This window comes from Poecile atricapillus, chromosome 14 (assembly GCF_030490865.1).
Source record: "Poecile atricapillus isolate bPoeAtr1 chromosome 14, bPoeAtr1.hap1, whole genome shotgun sequence".
NCBI lineage: Eukaryota > Metazoa > Chordata > Aves > Passeriformes > Paridae > Poecile > Poecile atricapillus.
The window spans coordinates 13,832,772-13,844,903 of NC_081262.1; the positions used below are offsets into that span (position 1 = coordinate 13,832,772).

Consider the following 12,132-nt stretch of genomic DNA (forward strand, 5'->3'; position numbering starts at 1 on the left):
TGCATGCAGGGGAGTCCCGCAGGAGGGAGGCGGGGATGATGTCCAGCCACTCGAGGGGGTTCTCTCTGCGCCTGGCGGGGTCCTGCCCTGCCGGGGGCCCCGCGGAGATGCGGGGGGCGGGCGGGGGTCGCGGCGGGGCCGGCCCCGGCGGGCGGGGGGTGCGGGAGGCGGTGCCGGGGCCGCGGCGCTATAAAGGCGGCGGCGGCGGGGCGGGCGCGGCGGCGGCGCTCGGTGTCGTTCGCTCGGTGTCGGTCGCTCGGTGTCGGTCGGCGGCGAGGCAGGATGACGGCGAACGGGACGGCGGAGCCGGTGCAGATCCAGTTCGGGCTGATCAACTGCAGCAACCGGTACCTGACGGCGGAGGCGTTCGGCTTCAAGGTGAACGCCTCGGCCGCCAGCATGAAGAAGAAGCAGATCTGGACGCTGGAACAGGACGGGGAGGACTCCAGCGCCGTCCTGCTCAAGAGCCACCTGGGCCGGTACCTGGCGGCCGACAAGGACGGGCGGGTGAGCTGCGACAGCGAGGAGCCGGGCCCCGACTGCCGGTTCCTGGTGCTGGCCCACGGCGACGGGCGGTGGTCGCTGCAGTCCGAGCCCCACCGCCGCTTCTTTGGCGGCACCGAGGACCGCCTCTCCTGCTTCGCCCCCGCCGTCTCTGCCGCCGAGAAGTGGAGCGTCCACCTGGCCATGCACCCCCAGGCCAACCTGTACAGCCTGGCCCGCAAGCGCTACGCGCACCTGGGGCCCCGCCGCGACGAGCTGGCCGTGGACCGCGACGTGCCCTGGGGCGTGGATGCGCTCATCACCCTCCTGTTCGTGGAGCAGCGGTACAGCCTCCAGAGCTGCGACCACCGCCTGCTCCGCAGCGACGGCCGCCTGGTCCCCGCCGCCGAGCCCGGCACCGCCTTCACGCTGGAATTCCGCTGCGGAAAGGTGGCTTTTCGCGACGGGGAGGGCCGCTACCTGGCCCCCTCGGGGCCCAGCGGCACCCTCAAGGCGGGCAAGAGCGCCAAGGTGGGCAAGGACGAGCTCTTCGCGCTGGAGCAGAGCTGCCCGCAGGTCGTGCTGCGAGCCGGCAACGATAGGAATGTCTCCACCCGGCAAGGTAAGAGGGGTGGGGGCTGCGGGCGGGGGGAACGGGACACCTCGGAGTCCCAGGGCGCTCTCCTGCATCCCTCGGGTATCACCAGGTTCCCTCGGGTATCACCAGGTTCCCTCGGGAATGGCCCGCCCCGCTCAACCCCTCGCATCCCTGCGGCATCGCTTCCCCTGCAACACCTCGGAAAGGTCCCCCCGCAGCACTGACCCCCCACCCCCAACATCCGCCGCCTTCCTGCAGCAGCCACCCCACAGGGTGCCCCCCTGCATCCCTCTGCCATCGTCTCCGTAGTGGCGTCTTCCCCCTGCTCAAACCCCTCCCCTGAAGCCACCATCTCCCCCGGGCACCCCCTGCACCCCTGAGCATGGCTGCCCGCGGTCCCTCCCCCAAACCCCCATCACGATCCCCCCGCATCCCTCCCACATCCCATCCCCTTCCCCCTCCCGCATCCCTTCCGCATCGCCTGCCTGGGGGCCCCCATCCCTCCGGCACCCCCATCCCCGCACCATCGCCTCTGCAGGGCTCCCGGGGGGGCAGGGATGGCGAGGGGCCTGCTTTGGGGTGCAGGGAGGGACAGGGAGGGGGGCTGGGAGGGGGTGGATGGAGTCTTCCCTCGCCGTGAAGGAGGCAGGGCTGTACCCCTCGCCTTCCTTCCTTTGGAGCTCATTGTTCGCCCAACAAAGCCTCCACCAATCTCCCCCTCGGCCGAGCACGGCTGAGCCATTTGTCCAGCGGAGCGGGGAGGCTGCGGGTCCCCCGGGGGGCTCTGGGTCCCCCCAGAGGGCCGGAGTTTCCCATGGGTGCGGGTTCGGGTGGCAGCGTTACGTAAAGGGCTTTGCCAGAACTCCCGCATCCTGCACCCACCCGCACAAAGGCGGCCGTCCCTCCGCACCCTCCCCACGGTCCCGGGTGCCACCCGGGATCCGGTCACATTCACAGCTCCCCGGGCACGTGGGAGTGCCACCGAGCCCCGCAGCCGGGGGTCCCCGCTGTGCCATGCCGGGGGTCCCCCCTGTGTGCCGCGGGTGCCCCGGGGCTCATCCCCGGCGTTCCAGGTCAGGCCGGCGCACGCCGGCTGCGGGATGGGTGCGAGCACGTAGCAAAGCCTGGAGGGACAGCGGGGAATTTTTTTGTGTGTGTGTGTGTGTTGTATTGCAAGGCTGCTGCTTCACTGAGATCCGTGCGGGGAGCTCCCTGCTGCTCTCCTGTCCGGGGGCAAAGCAGCCCATGAAAAATTAATAACGAAATGTGCCAAGATGGGCAGTGCGGATTGTTTTGCCAGGCACGGGGATTTGGGGAAGAGGAGGAGAGGATGGCGGTGGCGGGAGGATGGCGGGAGGCTGCCGCAGCGCCGTGGGGGAAGGGCTGCTGCAGCCCTTTGTCACCAGAGATGGGGAAACCAGATGTGGGGGGAGATGTGAGGGACGGAGCGGTGGCGGTGCGGGACCCCGTGGTGGCGGGGGACCCCACGGAGCGGGTGGGAATGCTGCTGGCCCACCCTCCGGCTTTGTCTAATTCGGAAGGGATGGGGGAGCAGGAAGGAGGGGGAACAAATCTCCCCAGCAACAGAGGGCTCAGGGCTGTGTCCGGCCCCTTTCCAAGCAAAATACAGCGGGAAGGGCCGCGCTGGGGCTGCACATCCTCGCTCGAGGCCGTTTTGGCTGGAGAAGCCGTTTCCACGCGGTTTATCCTTCCCGATGGCAGTGAAAGGCTGGGAGCCGCCGCTTGCTGGAGGCTCATCCTCCTCCCATTGTGGAAGTGCCGCGTCCCAAGATTACCAAGAGGCAGCAGAAACAGCCGTCGGAGGAAGCGGCTCCAGACAGCCCTTCTCCCCGCCGGGCTGATAAGCGCCGAGCTGCTGGCAAACGCTCCCGTGGCCCCTGGGGATGCGGGATGTGCGGGATATGCGGGATGTGCGGGATGCGGGCAGGGGGTGACTGAACAAGGCAGCTTGTTCCTGTGTGGAGTCAGTGAGGGAGCAGGGATGGCAGTGGCTGTCCCCCCTCTGCCCCATGGGAGGAGCAGGGATGGGTCCATGGGGTTCTCCTGTGGTTCCTTTGGCTGGGATCCAGCTTTGGAACAGAGTTGTCCCACCAGTGCCAAGTCGGCTCCTGGCCTGGAGTCTCCTCGCAGTGCCGGGGGTGGCCGGTGTCAGCATCCCCTGCACACAGGGGACCGCGACACAAACACTCCCGGGGCACCAAGGGAGGGGTGCCAGCGCTGCCTCTGCCCCGGCACAGGGGCTGCGGGTATCCCTGGCACCCCTCCAGCCCCGGTAGGATCCCCGGGCTCCCTGAGAGCTCCCATCTCCGGTTTGCAGCCCGAAGGGAGCGGTGCTGCCAGCAGGAGCAGCCTCCTCCCCGCTCAATGGCTCCTTTCTAGCCCGGCTGCGGCAACAAAGGGCCCTTTGTGGGCTCCAGGGTCCCGGGGGCAGAGCTCTGGCGTCCTCCCCGCTGCTCCCCTGGCAGCCCCCGCCCGGCCGAGGTGAGCCCCAGCCCCCTGCCCGCGCTGGGAGAGGGTGGGCTGGCTGGGAGTGAGGAATTCCAGGAAACGGGAGCTGGGGAGGAGGGCTAGCGAGCCCGGACGTGCCGTGTTGGCAGTGGGGAGCTCTGCCCTGGGGCCAGGACCCCTCCCGGCATGGGCTGAGCCGGATTTTCCCCCCCAGTTCATCTCGGTGCCACGGCAAGGCAGGAAGATGCGGCTCCAGGGCAGGGGGCACCAAGGCTTGGATGTAGATTTTTCATCTGGAGATGCCAAGTGGCCTGTTGACACTTGGGGGATACCACAAAGCCACAGGAAATCCACAGGGAAGGGGAGGGGGTGGGTTTTTCAGGAAATTCATGTTTCACCCCTACCCGTGACCCCTTTGCAGGGCTGCACCCTCAGCAGGGGAGCTGCTGGCTCCCCGTGCTCCAGGCTGCTGGATTTACACAAAAACCTGTTTGGATTTCTGCAGGGGTGCAGGGTAAGCCCGGCTGAAGGGCAGGGAGGGGGCAGGAGCAGTCTCTGAGCACGGCTGTGGGTGCAGCGCTGGGTGGAGGTGCCAGAGCCCACAGGGAACCCAGACCCGACCTGTGCTGGCATCCCAGGCCCATCCTGAGGTCCTGCCCTGTTGCCAGCAGTGCCCTGGAGCAACCCGGGCTCGGATGTTTGCAGCTGTAACCGTGGGGTTTTTGAAAGGAGAGCTGGAGGATGAGAAAGCCGCTCTCCTCTCCATGGAGCTCATCCCTCTGGCTCTCACTAGCATCCCAGGATGGCCCTTGGGAGATAATTCTGTGTGAGCTGAGTGCAGAGGGAAAGTTTTCGTCCTGCCCTGAATGTGCCCCCACGCTGGGTCTGCAGCCTCTCGTGGTGTGGAGCTCCACAGAGCTGTAACAAACTCTGCTCCTTCAGAGGGCCCAGCTCTGGAGGAGGTACAGGAAGGTGTGTGCCTGCTCTGGGATGGCCTCAGGCCTCCGGTGCATCCACAGTCATGGCTGGAGAGCAGCGAGGGCTCCGGCATCCATCCTGCAAACCCACGAGCCTGCAAACCTCGGCAGCCGAGGAGCTCTTTCCTGTTGTCTGAGCACCTCAAGTCCAGGGACTCGGCATTAGGAAACCCTGGGGGGAAAACATGCCTCAGCCTTCCCCAGCTCTGCATTCTCCCCACGATCCGCAGACGGAGCCGGAGCACATCCCACGCCGGGAATTTTGGGGTGCGCAGGCGTTCCTCCACCCCCCTCCCAAAGAGCCGCCGTGTGCTCGGCCCCCTCCTGCCTCCAGCTGTAATTAGCAGCTTCGTCAAGGTCAGGAAGAGCAGTGCCAGCTCCAGACTGTAAATTTACCGAGAGCGTTAATTAATCCGTGATTGCAGTGGGAGCGGCCGGGCCGGGCGCTGCGGGAGAGCGCGGCCGGGGGTGGCGGTGGGGACAGCCTGTCCTCCTCCCCGGGGACACGGGGACATCTCTGAGGGACCCACCGTGCTCCTGCAGCCTCACACGCAGCCCGTGCCTGCCTGCGGTTTCCCCCATCCCGCTGCTGCTCAGTTCCAGCCCTTTGAAGCCTCCTCCTGCCCTGGCTGTAGCCGCATTCCTTTGTGCTGAGATGTGTAACCCAACCCCACGCTGCTTTTGGGGCGGTGGGAGACCCTCCTGGTCCTTCCAGGCATGAGTGTGGAAAATGGGCCGGCAGAGAGGTGGGGAGGCCGGTGTGTGCACTGTGCTCCGTGCCGGGGTCTCTGGGGAGAGGGAGCTGTGTTTGGAGGCTCCTGGCACTCCCTGTCCTGTCTCCAGCCCTGCTCTGTGGAGTGCCCCTGGCTCTGCCCAGCCTGGCCCTGCAGCTCAGAGAGTTCTTCCCAGGAAAGTCACTGAGGGGAAGCACCAGCCCCACTCCTCCCCCACAGCTCTCACAGGTTTGGGGGGTCCAGGGGTGCAGCCAGCCTTGAGGGATGGGCTGTGTCCCCCAGGGTCACCTCCCCACAGCCCAACCTCTCCGTGAGCCCCCGCAGAGCTCCTCTCTCTCTGTTTTACAGCTCTGGATTGGGGCTGGAGCTGCCTGACGCCAGGATGCAAAATCAAAACCAAATGTTCCCACAAGCACCAGCTCAGCCCCCGGCAGCGCTGGGAGGCGGCGACTGTGGGATGGCTCCGGGAGCCGAGGACGTGGCCAGTGGGGCTGGGCTGGTGGCCATCAGCACCCACCGCCCCCTGCCTTGCCCAAATACCCTGGGGAGTGAAGCACCGGGGTGGCTGCGTGTCCATCAGGGGAATCATGAGATGGGTTGGGCAGGTACACCTTTCACCAGACTGGATTGTTCCAAGCCCCATCCAGCCTGACACTGAACACTGCCAGGGGTGCAGCTGAAAGAGGTGCTGGAGGCTGCCTGCTGAGAGGAGGGGTACTGTGAACAGGTGGAATTCATGGGCCAGTGGGATGTGGGAGATAAAATTATGGCCCACAAAGTGATGCCTTCAAAGCCTGATCCCTTTGGGAACAAAACCTGATCCCTTTGGGAAAGGGGGGTGATGGATATACAAAGCAGAGGCTGCTCCTGGGCATTGGGATGGGGCCTGATGGGAGACACGGACAGGGGATGTGCAGCCCCAGGGAGCTGAGTGTGCAGGACAGCTGGGTGCAGCTGGTGGGACCTCCTGGTGGCTTCCCAGAGCCGTGGGGCCACCGAGACTGCAGCCCCAGAAACGCTTCCAGTGCCTTGAAACCCCAGCAGCTGAGAAAGTGGGATGCATGGTGGAGGTGTGAGGGGCTGAACACGTGGCCAGCCCCCACCTCCCTCAGCTGCTCCTCACCAGCTCCAGACCCTTCCCCAGCTCCCTTTCCCTTCTCTGGACGTGCTCCAGCCCCTCCACGTCTTCACTTTAGTGAGAGGAGCAGAACTAGACAGAATGTGGACATGAACCCTTTGCACCCATGCAGCAGGGAGGGATGCAGGTGTGTTTGGCTCTGGAAAGTTCATCCAGTTCCACCAAACTCCCATTTCACAAAGCTCAGTAGTGGGGCTGAGCTCTGCACTCCCTCCCCAAAATCCAGCACAGAGCTTTGGCTACAGCTTGTGGCTCACGTCCCCAAAGTGTTTTTAGGCTGAAATCCACCAAGCTGGAGAGCTCTGGAGCAGTTTTGGCCCCGCTAGTCCTGACTAAGCAGGTTTGCTCGTGCTCAGGGCCTGAGGTGGATGCACACGTGGCTGGCGGTGGCCCAGGGCTGTGGCCGGTGGCCCCAGGAGCAGCTGCATCCTCCTCTGCATGGAAATGCTGTCTCTGGCCCCTTGGGAGCAGGGATGGGCCATCCTGGCTGGCAGAGATGGGGACAGGCCAGTGCTGATGGTTTTGGAGAGTCAGGGAAAGGCTTGGCTGCCCTCGGGCTTTCCTGAGCCTCCTGTCCCTGCACACCTCACCGCCCCAGTGGGATGTGACAAGTGGGGATGAAAAACATTGTCATGGTTCTTAAACATGCCACAAACTGGGATTCATGGGTGCTGCGGTGGCCTCTGCTAATGGGCTGGGTAACCTGGCTGTCACCTTTGGGAAAAACTGCAGCCCTTTTCCTTATAAAATATCTACGTTGGTCTTTGTTTCATTGTGATGGAGCTGCTGAGTCAGGAGTGGAAGCTCACGGCTGGCCACCCCTCCTTTAGGACCTTAACACCAAATAACCAAATGAAAACCTAGATTTGAACCCCAAATGCCAGAGGGGAGATCCGTGTGAGGGATTTGGGAGCCACCAAAGCTCACCCAGGAAGCAGGAGCCCCTCTCAGTTGGGTTTTCTGGACCTGCTGGAGGCCGGTTGTGGTCCCACCCCCCATCTCCATCTGTCTCTGCTCTGTAGGGATGGACCTTTCGGCCAACCAGGACGAGGAGGGGGACCAGGAGACCTACCAGCTGGAGATCAACAAGGACACCAAGAAATGCGCCTTCCGGACCTACACCGGGAAGTACTGGACCCTCACCTCCAACGGGGGCATCCAGTCCACCGCCTCCACAAAGTGAGTCCCCTGTCCCCGGCAGCTCAGGGCGGTGCCTGGGCTTCAGAGCACCCTCTGCATCTCCCAGGGGAATTCAAGGGGGATTTTCCAGCTTGGGTGCTCATCCCAAACTCTTCCCAGCAGAGGCGGTGCATTTTGGGAAAGCCGGGGATGGGTTGGGGCTTGCCGCCCACGATGCTCTGGAAGTCCCTGGGGCCACATAATCCTTCCTGACTGGCTGGGGCTGTGGAAATGCTTTGCCCTGCAGTTCAACCCTGAGAGCCACGCGGAAACCCCAAAAGTGCCTTTGGCTGCCTGCCTGCCTCCTACCCGCGGGGCGAGGGCTTCCCAGCGGGATGGCCACCACAACACAGTTCATCCTGCAAAAACAGATCGAATCAGGCTCTCCTGATCCAGCCGTGGCCCTTTCCAAGCCAGCAGGGTGGCAGTGGCAGGGTCACCCTCCCTCACAGCTCGCTGACTGTCCTCTCTGCCCCACAGGAACGCCAGCTGCTACTTTGACATCGAGTGGTGCGACAAACGCATCACCCTGAAAGCTGCCAACGGCAAGTACGTGACAGCAAAGAAGAACGGGCAGCTGGCAGCCTCCATGGAGACAGCGGGTAAGGGACACTTGGGGACCCCACACTGGGGCAGCAGGGGATGAAAAAAGGTCCCCCCAGAACCAAGCTCTTCTTCCAAGTGATGCTAAGGCAATAAGTTCTCTTAGTGACTGATGTGCTGTGAGATGGGTGGGTGAGAAATGGGTGAGGGGCACAGCCCCTGCTCCTCACCGCTGCCTGCCAGCTTTGGGGTCTGGCTCTGTGCCCCCCTGGCTGCTCTCACAGCCCCTGTCCCCTCGGTGCAGGCGAGACGGAGCATTTCGTGATGAAGCTGATCAACAGGCCCATCATCGTCCTGCGCGGCGAGCACGGCTTCATCGGCTGCCGCAAGGTCACCGGCACCCTGGACTCCAACCGCTCCTCCTATGACGTCTTCCAGCTGGAGTTCAATGACGGGGCCTACAACATCAAGGGTGAGTCCCCAGGGGAGCTGCGGGCTGGGGGGCGGTGGCCTTTGGGGTCCCCGTGGTGGCTCATGAGGCCGCTGTGTCCCCTCTCCTGCAGACACCACTGGGAAGTACTGGATGGTGGGGAACGAATCGTCCGTCACCAGCAGCAGCGACACCCCCGTGGACTTCTTTTTTGAGTTCTGCGATTATAACAAAGTGGCCATCAAAATCAATGGCAAATACCTGAAGGGCGACCACGCCGGGGTGCTCAAGGCATCGGCCGACACCATCGACGCCTCCACCCTCTGGGAATATTAATGCACTTTAGGGTACCTCCCGTTGCCAACTTCTCTTTCCCTTCCTGTCCTCTTTTCCTTTGGGTTCTGTTTCTCCTCTCTGTAACAGGATTTTCAGACTGGCTTGCCCTTCCCTCCTGCCATAGAGTTGGTGCGTTATGTGGGAGGTGGGTCTCCGTAAATCCCTGTAAGAACTGGAAAAGTGGTGGGGCTGCCTGCCTGTAGCTTTGTAGAGGGGTCTGTCTCTATCCCCCCATCCCTGCCTCCCTCCAGGTTTGCTGGGCTTGGAAATGGCTGTATCCCCCTCCTGGCCCTGAGCATCACCTTAGGTAGTTTATTTTCCTCTCCTCGATTATAAAAAGGGAATAAGATCACCTCTGTGCTCGCTTCTGCCATATCAGCACTGGCACAGCCTCAGACTGTGCTGCCAGTGTCCCTGGAGCATCCGTCCTGCCCTGCCCTGCTCCAGCCAGGGGTGGAGCGATGGTGCTGGGCTCAGCTGGCTCAGCTGGCTAGTCCCAGCAGCTTCTCTCCCCTCCTGGATTGTGGGGCAGGTTCATCCCCAGCTGAGCTGTAAGAGGTGACCTTTCATATCACAGCATCCCTGGGGATGGGGCTGGCGTGTGCCAGCACATCCCTGTGGAAGGGACAGCAAGCTGCCCCTCCCCAAACACCTGGAAATGATTCCTTAGGGTGATCCTGTCTGGAAAGCCTCAGCCTTTCATCTCATGGAGCCCCGTGCTCCTCCTGTCCCTCCACCCCTCCTTGTGCTTCTGGCTCTGGAGGAGCATCCCAGACCCTGATGGTGGGTCCAGCCTGTCCCGAGGCTGGTCCTGCTGCCATGAGTGGAGGGGAGGGTGTGGGGGACACAGAGCCAGCCCGTGCCAGGGTGGGGGCTTCATCCAGCCCATCTCTGGCGGGCTTCAGTCCTGGCAGGAGCCGGGCTGGCCAACGTGATCTCCCTGGGGCAGTGGCTGGAAGCATAAACTGCAGATTTTGGTTTACAGAATAGAAAAGTTCCTTAGCAAACTTTGCACAGTGATATTTGCTCAGTACCTTTGATGTTGTTTTTTTCTCTCTCGTAAAATACTGGAACAGTGAAGTGAATCACTGAACACCTAATGCTGAATTAGGAAGCGTCCGCTCCCGCGGGCACCCCGAGGGGGCAGCTCCCGGTCCCACCACCCCCAGGGCACCTGGGCTGGGCTCTCATGAATCACAACCCTACTGGAAAAGGAAAAAAAGAAAAAAAAAAAGACCAAAACAGTATTTTTGTTAGTCTCTATTTATATATGCTCTCCATGGCACTGTGTGACCAGCTGTTGTCTGTACTAGGTCTGCATTAGAGTTTAACGCTGTCTGTAACGGGTGATGCTGCGTGTTCCTTAGGGTGTTGAAAGGCACTTTATCCTTTGGGGCCTTCCCAGGGCCGGTATCTGCTCCCTACAAACACACCAAGGAGCCTTTTCCTGCGTGGGCCCCCTCTGGAGAGGGGGAGTGCTGGTCCCACCCCACGCCAAGGGTGCTCTCGGCATCGCTGCCGTGCCAAACCAGGGCCGGTCCCTACTGCCGGAGGCCAGGCAGGGGCTTGTCAGCCTTAAAGCCATGAGGAGGGACTCCCCTCCACAGGAGCTCGGTGCTAAATTCAGCTGGGAGAGCGAGCAGCTGTCCCCAGGCAGGGGGACAGCTCCAGGCTGGGGTCCCTGGCGGGCGCAGGGGATCCCGGCTGGGACTCTACCTCGGCTCTGCGCTCACATCCAGGGGCTGCCCGTGCCCCCCGGCACCACGTGTCCCCCCAGGAGGGGCTGCCCCTCGAAGGACCGAGTGTCTTGAAGCCCTGTGTGACCCTGTGACTTGGCACACACTCTCGCTGGCCTTCACCCCCTCCCCGTGTCGCCTCTTCCCCATCCCCGTCACGGTCCCAACCATGTAATTCCTGCTCCGGCTTCTCCCGTGTGACACTAGGTCAACATCTTTCCTGTTTCCTCTTATTGGGTGTCGTGACTCTCTGAAAACATCTCACTCTGAAAATTTAAGTTTTGGGTTTGTTTGTTTTTTTATTATTATTATTTTTTTGTAAGTGCCATTTGTATAACTTAAAAAAAAAAATAGCTTCAAATGGAGAAAGATGAATTAAAAAATAAAACCTGCATTCGGATTCAACCTGATGTGTGGTCTGTTGGGGCTGCAACGGCCTTTTAAAGAGGCAGGAGCTTGAGTGTGGAGATTTGGGGTGGTGGAGCCTTTGTCTGACAACAGTTGAGCTGGTTCTAGAGCTGAGGATGGTAGAAGGGGAATGGTGACTAAGAGGCTCCAAAGAGGTGTAAGGCCAAAGCCAGCTGGAGGCTGGGTCACCTCTGGAGATGCTCACAACAGCCTGAAGCCACTGAGCCCAGGGGCATCTGGGGGTGGGTGACCCATGGATGGGTCAGGACCACCTCTGACCCATCCATGAGAGCAAACCAGCTCTGCTGCCCTCGCAGCCAGCAGCAAAGCTGTGCCCCTACAGAGCTTCTTCTCTTGACTCAGGTGTTTCACATCCATAGGATGGCCCAGATGGGAGGGAGGAGCACTGGGATGGGGGGTTTGGGTGCATGGTTGGGTGGGGGGCAGCAATTGGCTTCTTTTACTTGGGCATGTGGAGAAGGGCAAGATAAAGGACTAAGGAGGGAAGCCCAGCCCAAGCCACGTCCTGCCAAAGAAGCCACGATGTGCCCCAGCCCTCCCAAGACAACTGAAACCAGCCCAGAAACTCAACCAAGAGCAGCCCCAGCAGCTGCACTGAGAACAGCCAGAGCTCCCCTGCCCTGACCACCACAGCCTGGCTGGGCACCCACCCGCTCCTGTTTGCCTCGGAAAATGTAAAGCTGATTGGAAAAAGCCAGGTTTGGGATGGGGAGGGCTGCCCAGCTCCCCCCAGGCACACATCCCAGTGGGACAGGGGGATGGCAGTGCCTAGAGACACCTTCACCATCACATGGTGGGGTGAGCCCTGCGAGGGCCAAAGGAAGGAAGGAAGGATGTGTAGCCCTGACTATAAACAGGGAGAAAGCAATCAGGGCAGTGCAGGAAGTGCTGAGCAGCACTGATGGCCTCGCTGTGACATCTGCATGTGCAGGAGCAAGCCTGGCTGTGACACCACTGTGACAGCCACCAGGGCAGCAGGCAGCTCTGCCCACCCATGGCAGGGGCTCTGCAGCTGCAGGAAGGACTCTCCCCCTTCCCCTCTCCCCAGCTGCCAGCACACATTTCCTTTTCTCCCCTCAA

The 12,132-nt window shown here is 62.0% G+C and overlaps 1 protein-coding gene across 1 annotated transcript; it reads left to right on the plus strand.

Annotated features, from left to right (window-relative positions):
- Window positions 1–217: 217 nt before the first annotated feature.
- Window positions 218–11,036, plus strand: FSCN1 (fascin actin-bundling protein 1). The gene is made up of 5 exons (XM_058850051.1): window positions 218–1,105; window positions 7,422–7,578; window positions 8,059–8,180; window positions 8,426–8,593; window positions 8,685–11,036. The coding sequence occupies exons 1-5, from the start codon at window positions 283–285 to the stop codon at window positions 8,885–8,887; spliced, it is 1,473 nt and encodes a 490-aa protein (XP_058706034.1). The 5' UTR covers window positions 218–282; the 3' UTR covers window positions 8,888–11,036.
- Window positions 11,037–12,132: the final 1,096 nt, after the last annotated feature.